Raw genomic sequence first — 13,309 nt, 5'->3', positions numbered from 1 at the left:
TTTGCTGATTCAAGTCCCTTTGTGGAAGCCACAGTACTGCATTTTAGTTCTTTTCCATAAAGAAAGATTTAGTTAAACCGCTGTTGATTATTACATTTTTGTGTATTCTGTGTGCTTGTACCTGTTCTTGGGGACGAGAGGCATCTTTGCCTCTCTCTCTGGGGTGCAGAGGGAGTTGTCCTGACTGCTGTCTGTGGTCAAGGACACTGAATCAGACATGCGTGATGGTGAAGAGCAGTTGCTGTTGTTCTGGTTACTGTTGGCCACCGTCTCATCCAGCAAAGAGTCGGCATCTTTCCCATCATCTACATCACCAGACAGGAAAAACATCACTTGCATTTAATTCTACAGTTCAATCACACACCCTTTTTTGAGAAACAATTATCCAGTTAATGGGAGAATTATTAAATTATATTAAGCAGAGTGAGAAAGTAAGGCAATTATACCTTTTTTGTCCTTGCTGAGGGCCACTACTTTAGGCTGGTTAATGGAGATTTCGAAGAGTGGAGGTCTCATCTCAGCTATCTTCATTTCCTCCTCCTCCTCCTCGTATGACAGCTCCTCTGAGTCCTGAGCACACAACCATATCATAACAAAACCTACATTTCATTTATACTCAAATGTTCTTCCTGCTTCCATAGTGGTAAACCGAACTCATTTTCATATAAATTTGTTCAAATGACGAACCCTAATGATACAGCATGTCTTGACATCATTAAATCTCAGAAAATACAATAGGAGCAAATGTATCCTGACAGGAACTTAACATCCACTCACAGTAAGAGAATAATATGTGTCAGTTGCTAATTTCATTTATTGCATCCAATTTTAAAGCGCTGAGTCTGATGAAATGCATATAGTATACTGTGAAACGGGCATAATTTGCCTTTTTTTTTACACTTTACAATAAGGTCCCATTAGTCAATGCTAGTTAATGCATTAACTAACAATGAGCAACACATCTGTTACAGTATTTTTTTTTATTGTTAACAACTATTCATTACCAATTCATGTTAGCAAATCCATTGAATAATATTAACAGAAAATTTTTTTAAAACGTTTTTTTATTTTATTTTATTTTTATTTACTAATTTTTGGTTCGTTCATGTTAACAAATGCATGTAATATTAACAGATGAAACCTTACTGTAGTGTTTTCTCTACTTCTGTTTACTAACACAAGTCTATATATTATATATAGCACATTTGTAATACATAACACAACATCAAGCGTTAAGTTACTATAGTGTTCATCTATTACTGTAATTCAAATCCCATACAATTTCTTACATTACAACAGTCACAATTACAGCTACTTCTATGTTACTTTTATGTTTTTTTTTGCCATTTTGGAGTCTGACAGCCTGGTCTACATTCACTTTTATCCTCTTATAGGTTTGAAACTACACTAGAATGAGTAAATCATTTTTTTTTTAATCTATTTGATTAAAAAAACATATATAACATTTAATTCTGTTACTCTGATGCAGTACCTCAAGGGTGTCATCGTGGTTCACCATAGCTCTCATGTTGTCTGAGGTCTTGAGAGGGATCCTTTCAACGCTGTGGTTGTCTAATGAATCTATAGGCTCATAGTTTTGACGACTGTTCATCATTGCTTTAGGCTCCATTTCAACAGCTCTGCCATTAGTGCAGGAACTTTCGATCACCTGACACACAGGAGAGTCAAGTTCATTCCAACATCTGCACCAGGATTCACAAAAATAACACATCAATAGAAAAAAAAAATATTTGTTTTCAAAATCCTACCTTCACGCCAACATCCTGCACTCCGATGTGGTTCCTGTCGCTGGCCCGGGTCTCTTTTCCTGCCTCGTCCCCGGACTCGTCCTCTTTGAGTCTGTGAGCCACGGACTGAGCCGTTTTCACCATGTTCTTCAGTTCATCAGGATACGGTGTGGGGTATCGCTTCAGATTGCAATCCTGTAAATTCAAAGCCACAGTTAATTTACTAGAGAAATTTAAGAATAGGACCTGTAATTAATGACAACCTAATTTATTATTACATTTATATTCATATTACATATAAACATTATGATATTTGGTATTTTAAATTAGCTTAAAATTCCAAATTCCTTTTTTTAAAATAAATAATATGAATGAATGCATGCATGAATTAATTAATACAATTGCAAGCAGATTATTTAGGAACATGCAGTGTGGAAATATAGGCCAGTTTTTAGAGAGGGTCGCTGAACCCCTGGCCAAACACTGATACCATTTAATTGCAAAAGGCCACAGACAGGGCCACACTGACACTGCATGCTCTGTCAGACAGCTTGGGAGTCTGCATGTGTTCCTGGCACAGCGTACAAGCCAGACAAACATATTGAGTCATCGGGGGTGCAAGACAGGACACGAGAGGGAGGGAACGAGATACTGAATATGTAATATCAGCAAGATGAGGGGTAGAAGGAAAGAAAAAGGTGGACGTTGTACGCTCGAGGGCTCCTGAGACAGTGAAGGCTTCCATTTGAGTTTCTGACAGGAGTCATGTCAGGGTTACAGTGTTAATGAGATTTCCACTGCAATGCAGTGAAGCGCAGGCTCTGACATGCGGAGAAAGCAGGCGAGGCTGTTCCACTGAAACCGCTTTACCTCAAGCTGCCAACAAATCCCGAGAGAATTTACCCCAGAAGCGACATCATTTATTTACTCTCATGTCACTTCAAACCTGTATGAATGACTTCCTTCAGTGGAGTGAGCTTTTAAAAAGCACCACAGGTGAAGACATCGTGAATGTGGTCCATGTCACAAGTGCATTATATTTCTCAATTCTTCAATCATACAGATGAACACATCTTCAAGCTGTACAGAAAAACCTAGCGACCACTTTAGATCACTTTAGCTTCCCCAACTGATAATTTTGTGAGAGTAGCAGTGTTGCCAGATTTGTAAATGAAACCCTAGCTTGATTCAATTCTTATCAGTGAATCAGTTGACAGTCAGTTCATTTTAGTATTATTTATATACTATTATAGTATTTATTAATATTTTGAATAAGCTTTTGCTTTTATACTTTGTTTACATTAGAATTTAAATTGACGTTTTAGTAATTTTATGCGTTTTTGTCATTTTTATTAGATTTCTGTATTTTTAAATGTATTTAATTTTATAATTTCATATATAATTATGTTTACATATATTTTATTATTTATAATAATAATAAAATATAATTTATATAATTACTATATAATTAATTTATCTATTTAGCTTTTTTCTTTTTATTACATTAACCAAGGGAACATTTCTCACTTTTATTCAAGCTTTTTAAGTTTTTCATCTAATATTTATATTTAATTTTTTTTTCACCTTCATTTCAATTAATAGCAATTAACAAATTTTTTTTTTTATTATTATTTTTTTTTACATTGTCATTTCAGCATCCTTTGTCGGGCTCATTAATAATAACTGCATGCAAAAGAGCAGCCAGCTTAGTCACAAAATATCTCCTTTAGTGTTCCCCAGAAGAATGAAAGTCATATGGACTATGAAGGTGAGTAAATAATGACAGAAATGTTTTATAATGTCTAATTAGCTGTATGTTTTTTGCAATGAAAACAAAAAACAGCATCTCTTACATGTTAAACCTGTACCAATCAACTGCAAGGACATTTTGTTGGCAAGATGTGTAAGTTAGCTCCATCCACAGTGAAATCACACTGGTCCAAAATCACACTCATTTAAGTATGTTCCAAATGACTGGGATTTTGTGGCTTACAGCAACATTTGAGACAAAAAAACCCCATGATTTAAGCAATGCCAGGTTAGAACAGAACAAAGACCGGGACGGTGAGACGGGTGATATGACCGTGCAGGACATGCTCCAAGGGAAACAGAAACTCGAGAGTGTCCCCTGGACAGAAGTGGAGGGTGGGAACTGACCCGCGGGGGCGTTTCTCTCTCATCCTTGTCCTCGTCACACTCGAAGGCCACTTGTGCCCGCTGCTTGCGCTGCTCCTCCCACAGAGACGGGTTAAAGCTCTCGCTGTCTGAGCTGGGCACATCTGTGAGAGACAAAAACCCAGAAAACCATTAACAAACAATCAAAACAACAACACTGCCATCGCTGGAGGATGGATGACAGTCTAGAGTTAGTTTCGATTCATTTCAGTGCGTTTCTAAAGCTCAATCATGCTAACAGACTGAAGCGGACTCCAGAGAGCCGCAGCTCCAGTGCGCCTGTCTTCTGGAGAGTTTAGAGCGGGGTTGCTAGGAAACAGGTTAAGACTTATTAATCTCTTCCCCCTCTGGAATCCAGCGAGACGCCCATTTGTGATTTGCAGAGCGAAATTCCCAGCAACACCGCAGACCTAGTCTCAGAGAGAGAAAACAGCAAGTTCTGGCTGCAGGTAGCAGACATTTCAGGATTTTAAATAAGTCTGTCTGTCTATCTATCAAACAAGGGAACTCTAGTGACAGGAGGATGCGACAGATGCAGGTTCTGCTGGACTAGATACTCACAGTCCTCAGTTCTGGGCTGTTGAGGGAACATGTAGTTAGTGAGTACGGTCTTGTGCGTCTCCGGATCCTCCTCTTTTTGCAGGGGAATGAGGGGCTTCGACTGGAGAAAGACAAAAAAATGATCAAATACAGGATCAGTGATTAGTAAAACTGGATGAGATGCCTTGGGTATGACACTTCTGAACTCTCACACACAGCACGAGGACTCTGGACTGCTCTCATTATAGATTCAGGCCATGCAGCTCTGGCTTTAACTCATCTCATCTCTAATCAAATGCAGCTTTATGAAACCACAGTCGATAAAGAACAGAGTGCCACCTTTATCTTCATCAGTTATTGTTTCCTTGAGAGCAAATATCACAACAACATGGATTTCACTGCAGTCTGACCCCGTGCTTGTGAGGCTTTCAATTACAGATCACCCCCTTACACCCACTCACCCCCTTTTCAGTTTAGATAATTTATTTCTGTTGTTTTTTTTATTTAAGCTAGATTTAATTTATTTTAATAAATGGTTAATTATTTAAATCATAATTAATTATTTGTAATTAACTTAATTGTTACATTATTTTATTAATATTGGATTCAGTATTGAGTATTTTATATTCATTAAATTATATTAATTTATCTATTTATATTAATCTTAAATTAAATTAAATTAAATTATGGGCACAGTTTCTTTAAAGGGCCAATTCTCACTATTAACTTCAACTTTTGCCTCAAACACCAAATTTGCTGTTTTTTAATATTAAGGTAGTTGTTAAGTTTATGTATGGGGTGGATTAAGTAACTAAAAATGGTCATGCATAACCAGCTAGTAATATGTGCTTCATAGGTACTAATAAACAGCTAAGATTGCTAGTAATATGCCTGCTAATAAGCATTGCACAAGTTAACTGTGAGAATTGGTTCCTAATATGGTGGTAACACCATATTGAGCAACTATCAACCAATATCAAATCTTCCTTTTATAGGCAAGATTACTGAAAAGGTAGTTTTTAATCAGCTGAAAAACAACTTACACTGAAATGGATACCTGGACAGTTTACAATCTGGTTTCCGCATCACAGCACAGAGACAGAGCTCATTAAGATAATAAATGATATTTGCTTTAACTCTGATTCTGGCAAAATATCAGTGCTGGTAATACTAGATCTCAATGCTGCGTTTGACACTGTGGACGTCCATGACATGCGGAGTCCAACAAGGGTCGATTCTAGCACTGCTCTTGTTCAGCCTGTATATGCTCACACGAATCAAAAAAGAACCAAATTGGTTATCACAGCTATGCTGATGAAACCCAGATTTACCTAGCCTTATCTCCAAATGACTACAGCCCCATTGACTCCCTCTGCCAATGCATTGATGAAATTAACAGCTGGATGTACCAGAACATTCTTCAATTAAACAAGGAGAAAATGGTCATTGCATTTGGAAACAAAGATGAAGTTCTCAAGGTGAATGCATGCCTTAACTCTAGGGGTCAAACAACTAAAAATCAAGTCAGGAATCTTGGTGTGATTCTGGAGACAGACCTTAGTTTCAATAGTCATGTCAAAGCAGTAACTAAATCAGCATACTATAATTTAAAAAAAATTGCAAGAATTAGATGTTTTGTTTCCAGCCAAGACTTGGAGAAACTTGTTCATGCCTTTATCACCAGCAGGGTGGACTATTGTAATGGGCTCCTCACTGTCCTTCCCAAAAAGACCATTAGACAGCTGCAGCTCATCCAGAACGCTGCTGACATGATTCTGACTAGAACCAGAAAATCTGAGCATATCACACCAGTCCTCAGGTCCTTACACTGGCTTCCAGTTACATTTAGGATTGATTTTAAAGTACTTTTACTCGTATATAAGTCACTAAATGACCTAGGACCGAAATATATTTCAGATATGTTCACTGAATATAAGCCTAACAGACCACTCAGATCATTAGGATCGAGTCAGTTAGAAATACCAAGGGTTCACACAAAACAAGGGGAGTCCTCCTTTAGTTACTATGCCGCCCGTAGTTGGAATCAGCTTCCAGAAGAGATCAGATGTGCTAAAACACTAGTCACATTTAAATCTAGACTCAAAACTCATCTGTTTAGCTGTGCATTTATTGAATGAGCACTGTGCGATGTCCGAACTGATTGCACTGTATTTTATGCATAATCATTTTCGATTTTAACTGTTTTCAATTCATTTTAAATTCCTTGTTTTATTGTTGTGATTATTTTTTCCTTTTATGTAAAGCACTTTGTATTACCACTGTGCATGAAATGTACTATGTAAATAAACTTGGCTTGCCTAAGTGTTACCTATATTGCATTACATTAAAACAGAACATTGTTAGATTTGAATTAAAATGACTTGTTCAAACCTTTAAATACTAATTTTACATTTCTAACTTTTCGACAAGCATGGGAATCCTATTCTACACAATAAATGTCTATGTATTTCATTATTTATTTAGAAAATAGCTAAGTAGCTGTGTAATAAACAAGTTCATGTCCAGTCTGTTGGTCATTATCGCAACAAACAAACCCCCTTCAGAGTTCAAATCAACCCTTCGCTTTTACTGCAGTCCTGATCACTCTGTTGATCTTTATTTCACACTAATGACTGTATAATGTGCCTCGTGCATCTGAACCTTGCCCACCTGGTTTTCAGACAGCCACATTGCGGTCATCTGGTTGAGTTTAGTGAAGCTGTATGGAAGATTCTTCAACCTGTAAAGAAAGAGGACAAAGAGCACTCGGTAACTTAAAACTTGATTACCGTACGACAAATAAGAAACAAGTAAGAATGATAGTATGCTAAACTAAAATAAAAATAGGACATGATTTAATAAGAACACAATAAATTGAGAAAGAGTCTGGTATAATTTGTATCAAGGCTTATAAATAAAGCACAGAGAGCAGAAAATAGAGCTATATTTTCCAGCCTGTTGAATCACAGCCAAATGCATCTAAGTGGTTCTCTCAGAAAAATGTTAAAGTAATGCCTCTTAGCCACCAGCCGCGTGGCCAGATTGGAAATGTCTGTCACTGAAAGATTTCATACGTGAAGAGTGTCAACTGTTGGTTCATTTGGTTGGACAATTATAAAGAAAAATGATTGTCCTTGGGTCAAAACAATGTACTATGACTTGAAAAAGGTAGTCATTTTGGATAAAAGTTAAATTATTAGTAGAAATTAGCAGGTGATGTTTAAGCATACGCTGCAGGCTGTTGTGTGATATGATGCTTGGCACAGAGGCACGTACTTGTTGTCGCTGAGATTGATGACCTTGAGTTTCTGCATGTCGCCCATCTCCTCCGGCAGAGTCTCCAGCTTGTTTGAGTGCAGGAAGAGAACGGTGACGTTCTTCAAACTGCCCATCTGTCAGATGCACAAACATACACATTAAGATGCGCTGCTGATATCTACCGCGTCTCCTGGTCGATGCTTTGATCGGACTGCAGGATCGATGCGGTCGAGATTGAACCATCTTGTAAGAGTAAGAGTTTGTTCAGATGGTTCATTTCTATGAACCAATTCAATATCTAATACACATTGCACTGGTAAAGCTAATTCACAATCCTGACATGTTTCGCACAAAACAAGGCTCTAATGGATATGGTCTATCCTTGCCTTTAAAAGCATCTGAATGCGCTGTTGGTACTTGATGGATATATGTTGGATAAACTCACGCCTCAACTGGATTATTTATTTAACATGCTATCAATTGTGATACAACTTTCCAATCTTATGGACATCGCCAATCTTTGATACTGTCAATATGGTTAGTTTGATGCGGCTGTGACTTCAGCTGTTCGCTACTACAGGTATGTATTCATTCAGTGTTCAGTTTGTTCAATCTGCTGAATGAAGAAAAAGTTTCAAGACTCACACCTAAGCAAATGCTACAGTCAATCCCAAACAGTGGCTGTGAATCCAGCACGGACATTTACTGAGAGATGCCTTTTAATTCTCGCCACTGTATCTGTTCATGTTGGGATTTTTTTATTTTTATTTATAAAGTATGTATTGTGTGAGAAAATGTTAAGTAAAACATGAAAAAATTCATGTCATAAGTTTTAGAGTATTTTATAGAAATTATTTATTGGTTATTGGTAAGGATTAGTTGACTAATCAGAAGAAAATAAATGCATTTAATGTAAATTAATCATCAAAATAGTTATTTATTACAGCCCTAATATTTATTTAAACACGGTGCTTCCAGTAAGATCTGTGGGGCATTTCACATCATTCTAATAGCAAAATTAATACTTTATCACTATTTCCATTAAAAATGAATGCTTAAATGTTGTATCATTATGATTCCTGCATAAGTTTAATAAAAAAAAAACTTTACTCATTCTTGGCGAATCCGTCTGACTGAATTATTAATAAAAAATTGGTTAAGAGCAATCTGTTTTGTATATTTTATAGCTATTAAAATCAGACTTAAATCCCATCCTGCACTATTTATATATATATATTTTTTTTTTTTTACATTAAAATGCATGATATTAGGGAAGTAAACGTCATTTGTTGTGGTCTTAAATCACCTCAGGAGGCATCTGTGTGAGCAGGTTGTGATCTGCAGCAAAGGTCCGCAGGTTCACACACTGGCCGGTGGTGGACGGCAGTGCCTCGATCTCATTGAAGCTGCAGTCCAGCTCATCCAGAGTCGTGAGTCTACAGAGAAGAAAAGATGTGCATGTGACAATCATTCAAACTCAGCAGTTCCCCGCTGATGCACTATAGAAATCTGTTATGTGAGAAATTGTGTGTGGTCTTTAATACAATAAGGCACATCAAAATCTACAGGCCTCTATTCTGATGGTTCTGTGATCAACAACCTTGATTTATTAACAGGCTGATGTCAAACATTTTTCTAGTATGACTAACAAGCAGGTGTGCTGAATAAACCATCAAACCAACAAAGAACCAAGGCTGAATGAATCTGATTTTCATTTCTGAGAAAATGGTTTTAGCCGTGAAACAAACAGTTGTGCAACTCTTTATAAAGTTTTGCAAGCACTGCAATACTGTTGAGGAGTAACTATCTAAAAGTTTTGGATGGGTTCTGAACCAGTGGATCTCAGTCCTGGTCCTGAGAAATAGCCCTGAGAACTCAGATGCATTGTGAAGGCAATTAAACCAGCTGTCGGTGTTCACTGAAGTGCTTATTCTGTCCTACACCAAAATAAATCTTTTCTGATCCCTTGTATAAATTGTTGATAGAACTGGTTGGCAGAGTCAATGCTTTTTATGCCAAAATGCCAAACTGTGGAATAAAAGAAATGTGTTTAAGAGAGAGAGAGAGTTTAAGAGACGGTGCAGAGCAAGAGACACTGACCACTGCTAAACTGAAAATAACATTAATATCCAACTGATTATGACGTCAATCAATCATGTCATGTCATATTTAAGCGATCAGAAATTAATGTGGTTTCTTTACTTATTTAAAATAAATTTGATGCGAGTTTCATAATCTAAAAGATACAAAAAGCTCATGTAAAATCAAATGTCTTTTATAACCTATAACATAAAACTTCCCCAGTACAAAAAACAAACAAAAACAAAACAAAAAGACAAAAAAAACTAAACATAAAACAATTTTGAATGTTTTTTTTTTCATCTTAGAACCCCAAAAAACATGGACAGAAGTTTGGCCCGCCAAAGTATGGACAGGCCTACTTCCAAAACACCCACAAAATAAAAAAAATTATATATATATATATTTACTGAGTCGTTACACATTACAAAAATGCAGCCATATCAGTGTGATGGGAAAAGACAGTGAGACTAATGACAAATGAATCGTGCTTAATCAGTGTGCTTTACAATCCTGGCTGGGATCGAAACTGAATCCTTGCAATCACATATTCATAATCCCTCCTGGCATATTATCTTAACCCCGGACTATGAAATCTAATCGGACATCAGGGATAGCCGGCATGATTGGAAACGAGCTCAAAGTAAGAGGTGGTGAGAATCAGGTACAACGGTTGGCTTCTTTTTTGATGAATACCACAGTCTGTTTCTCTCACACTCACACTCTCTCACACACACACACACACTCACACACACACACACACACACACACACACACACCAAGCAATGCAATCCCTCTCGGTGAGCCCATATGGATGTGCACTTCCCTCGTTCACACACCCGTTACGAAGCCTTCTGTCTGTATCTCGCAGTGGCTTATGGGTCTGCTCATTTACAGCATTCACTCAAACAAAATGTTGGTCTGATTCTCATTTAAAGCTACTGTATTATTCACTTGACTACTCAATACAATATCACATGATATGTATTATTTCTCTGTGACTTCCTGACATGCATCATGAGGTTTGAGAGGTAATTTGTGACGCTCAATCCTATTCGACTGCTTTCAGCTCTCATGTAGCACTTGTAGTTCACATTTGTGTGGAATTTATATCATTTCTGCACATTTCTCACCACCATCAGCACAAAACATGAAAAAGCATGCAAATTTAGTGCGAGTACATTGATGGGCTATAGAGAACTGGGTCATGGTTTAGGCACAGCTCATCAGATTGGTGTTTAAAATGGTGCTCACTTACCCTCCTATCGTGTCAGGCAGGTACATGAGCTGGTTATCATCCACCTTCAGAGCGGTCAGTCTTTTCAGAGAGCCTGTGGGGGGGGGAGAGTTTGTATTGCAATCTGCAATTTATACATGCAGACAGAAACTGGCCGTTCCATATCCACTTGCATATTCAGCACTTTCCACAGATAGGGTGCAAAAGTTCACTTAAACTTTTCCTATCTCAAAATATGGTCAGTGAAAGCAGATGCTTAACGGTCAGAAAATACCGACCGTCAAGTTCAGGAGGTCGAAGTATTGCAAGAACTGTATTATTTTCCATTTTATATGAATTTTGCACCAAAATCTGGGATCTCTTATGACATTTAAAACCTTGCTTTGTATGACTTCACAATTTTTCTAGACACACACATTAAATAAACATTATTGAATTTGTGGTCCAGGGTCACCTATACCAATGAGGTTTAATGATGTTAATTACTTGATACAGCTGAGATGGTCATAACCCAAAGGTGAAACCGGTCAGATTCACCATTTTAAAGGTGGTGGTCAGATCAGAGACACTAGCTAAAACTAGCTACTTAAGTTTAGTCTATGGTAGGTAGTCGCTAAATCTCAATCTCCAAAAAACTGTCAAAGTGTGCCCTGACTCATGGAAAGCTCTTGCAATGAAGGAATCTCTAAACTGGATTCATGAAGTGTTGCCTGCTCACTACTGTCTGTCTGACCGGGTCATTCATTAGGTAATGAGATCGTATTACTGTTCTACCCATAATCCTCCTGTTCATTTACACATCTAACCTGTTCATTTGTTTCAAAGCAGATTAGAGTTGAGGCATGCAGGATAAACCCGAAGACATCTGATCTGAAGCACTGTGAATATTAAACATGGAGCTCATCTTTGTGTTTTGGTGTGTGTTTTACCTATAGAACCTGGCAGCTGCGTCAGAGCGTTGTTGGACAGCAGTAAATCCTGCAGGTTTTCACAGCCAGATATCTGCTCGTCAACCATGTCCAAACTGTTTTTGGACACGTCCAGGTAGCGGAGCTGCTTCAGTGTCCCGATCATCTGCACACACATGACTCTCCATTACTCACAAACAAACAACTCAAATTTTCATTCATTTCTGAGATAAGTTTGTGTAATTGAGCAAAAGCAAGACACGGGCTTCATTCTGTTTGAACATCTTGCTTCGGGAAAAATTCACTGATTTCAAATCTCAATTTCAGTCAGATTTGGCGGGTGAAGTCAGAGCCATATACTTGTGGGCAGTGCTCTGACATACTGGTGTCTAGAGTCTAGACGGGTTCCTCTGAAGGGAAAAAGATGGAGAGAAGCAGTGGAGAAGCAGAAATGGTAGATTTGAGGAGATGGAGGGATACGGCTGAGAAAGATAGATGAGAGAAGCCAAGCGTGAACGGTCTCAATCCATTTCTCTCGTGCTTGAGGGCAGACTGTGGGCTTGTCCTGTTCTCAAACACTCTCATCCTTCAGAAGCTCCTTTCCAAGAACAGACTGAGCTCTCAGACTAGTCAAACTTTTTCCATCAAGATAAGAGTACAAGAGATAGGGCTCGGATTTCTAGCACAGGTCCAGTACAAAACTAGTGTTTATAGGCCATTTTATTCACCAAAGTTGGAGGGACTACAGAAGGGATGAGGATAAAGAAGTACAACGGTTAATTCACGAATTAGTCAGTTTTGATGTGATGTTGATTTTAAATGGATAGTTCTTTTAATTAAAGATTTCAACTGAAAACGAGGTCCTAAGTGATTCATAAAATGCAAATCAGTGGCTACCGTTACTTGAGCATAAAAAATACAAGCAAAATAAAATGAATCTCCGCGGCTCCTTTTGATATACTGAGGTTTTAGGAAGCAAAAAGATCGGTCTGTGCAGGAAACTGAACATTATTACCTGTGATCCAGATCCCAGATCCTCTGGTTCTTTATGGAAGCTCATTTCAAGGAACTGATTCAAATGACAGATTCACCAATTTGCTTACGTAATCACGCAATGATGTAACATATACACAATTATAGTATTAAAGCACCCAATAATGATTTGAAACATGGATGTTTTACATGACTAAACAATATAAACTGAATAAACAAGTCTTAATTATTTTTACATTAACAATGAGAAATAAAAAAAACCCCGTTAATATCTCCCTTTCTTTCACTAGCTTTTTTAATCTTTTTTAATCTCAAAGACAGGCAGGCAGCCATTGACTTCACCAAGGACCACAGTTTCATTTAAATATCTT

General features: G+C 37.5%; 1 protein-coding gene across 2 annotated transcripts in view; it reads right to left on the bottom strand.

Annotated features, from left to right (window-relative positions):
- The window catches only part of LOC132132630 (erbin-like), a 90,053-nt gene that overhangs the window by 11,164 nt on the left and 65,580 nt on the right, over positions 1-13,309 (bottom strand). For both annotated transcript variants that reach the window (XM_059545071.1, XM_059545072.1), the window contains exons 9-19: positions 11,967-12,111; positions 11,059-11,131; positions 9,028-9,157; positions 7,740-7,855; positions 7,134-7,203; positions 4,485-4,584; positions 3,906-4,027; positions 1,770-1,943; positions 1,493-1,669; positions 447-570; positions 122-305 (exon numbers count right to left, since the gene is read on the bottom strand). In XM_059545071.1, the coding sequence (XP_059401054.1) occupies positions 122-305; positions 447-570; positions 1,493-1,669; positions 1,770-1,943; positions 3,906-4,027; positions 4,485-4,584; positions 7,134-7,203; positions 7,740-7,855; positions 9,028-9,157; positions 11,059-11,131; positions 11,967-12,111 (1,415 nt within the window). The remainder of the gene's footprint in view (positions 1-121; positions 306-446; positions 571-1,492; positions 1,670-1,769; positions 1,944-3,905; positions 4,028-4,484; positions 4,585-7,133; positions 7,204-7,739; positions 7,856-9,027; positions 9,158-11,058; positions 11,132-11,966; positions 12,112-13,309) is intronic.

This window comes from Carassius carassius, chromosome 49 (genome assembly GCF_963082965.1).
Source record: "Carassius carassius chromosome 49, fCarCar2.1, whole genome shotgun sequence".
NCBI lineage: Eukaryota > Metazoa > Chordata > Actinopteri > Cypriniformes > Cyprinidae > Carassius > Carassius carassius.
This window is presented reverse-complemented; position numbering and strand designations above follow the sequence as displayed.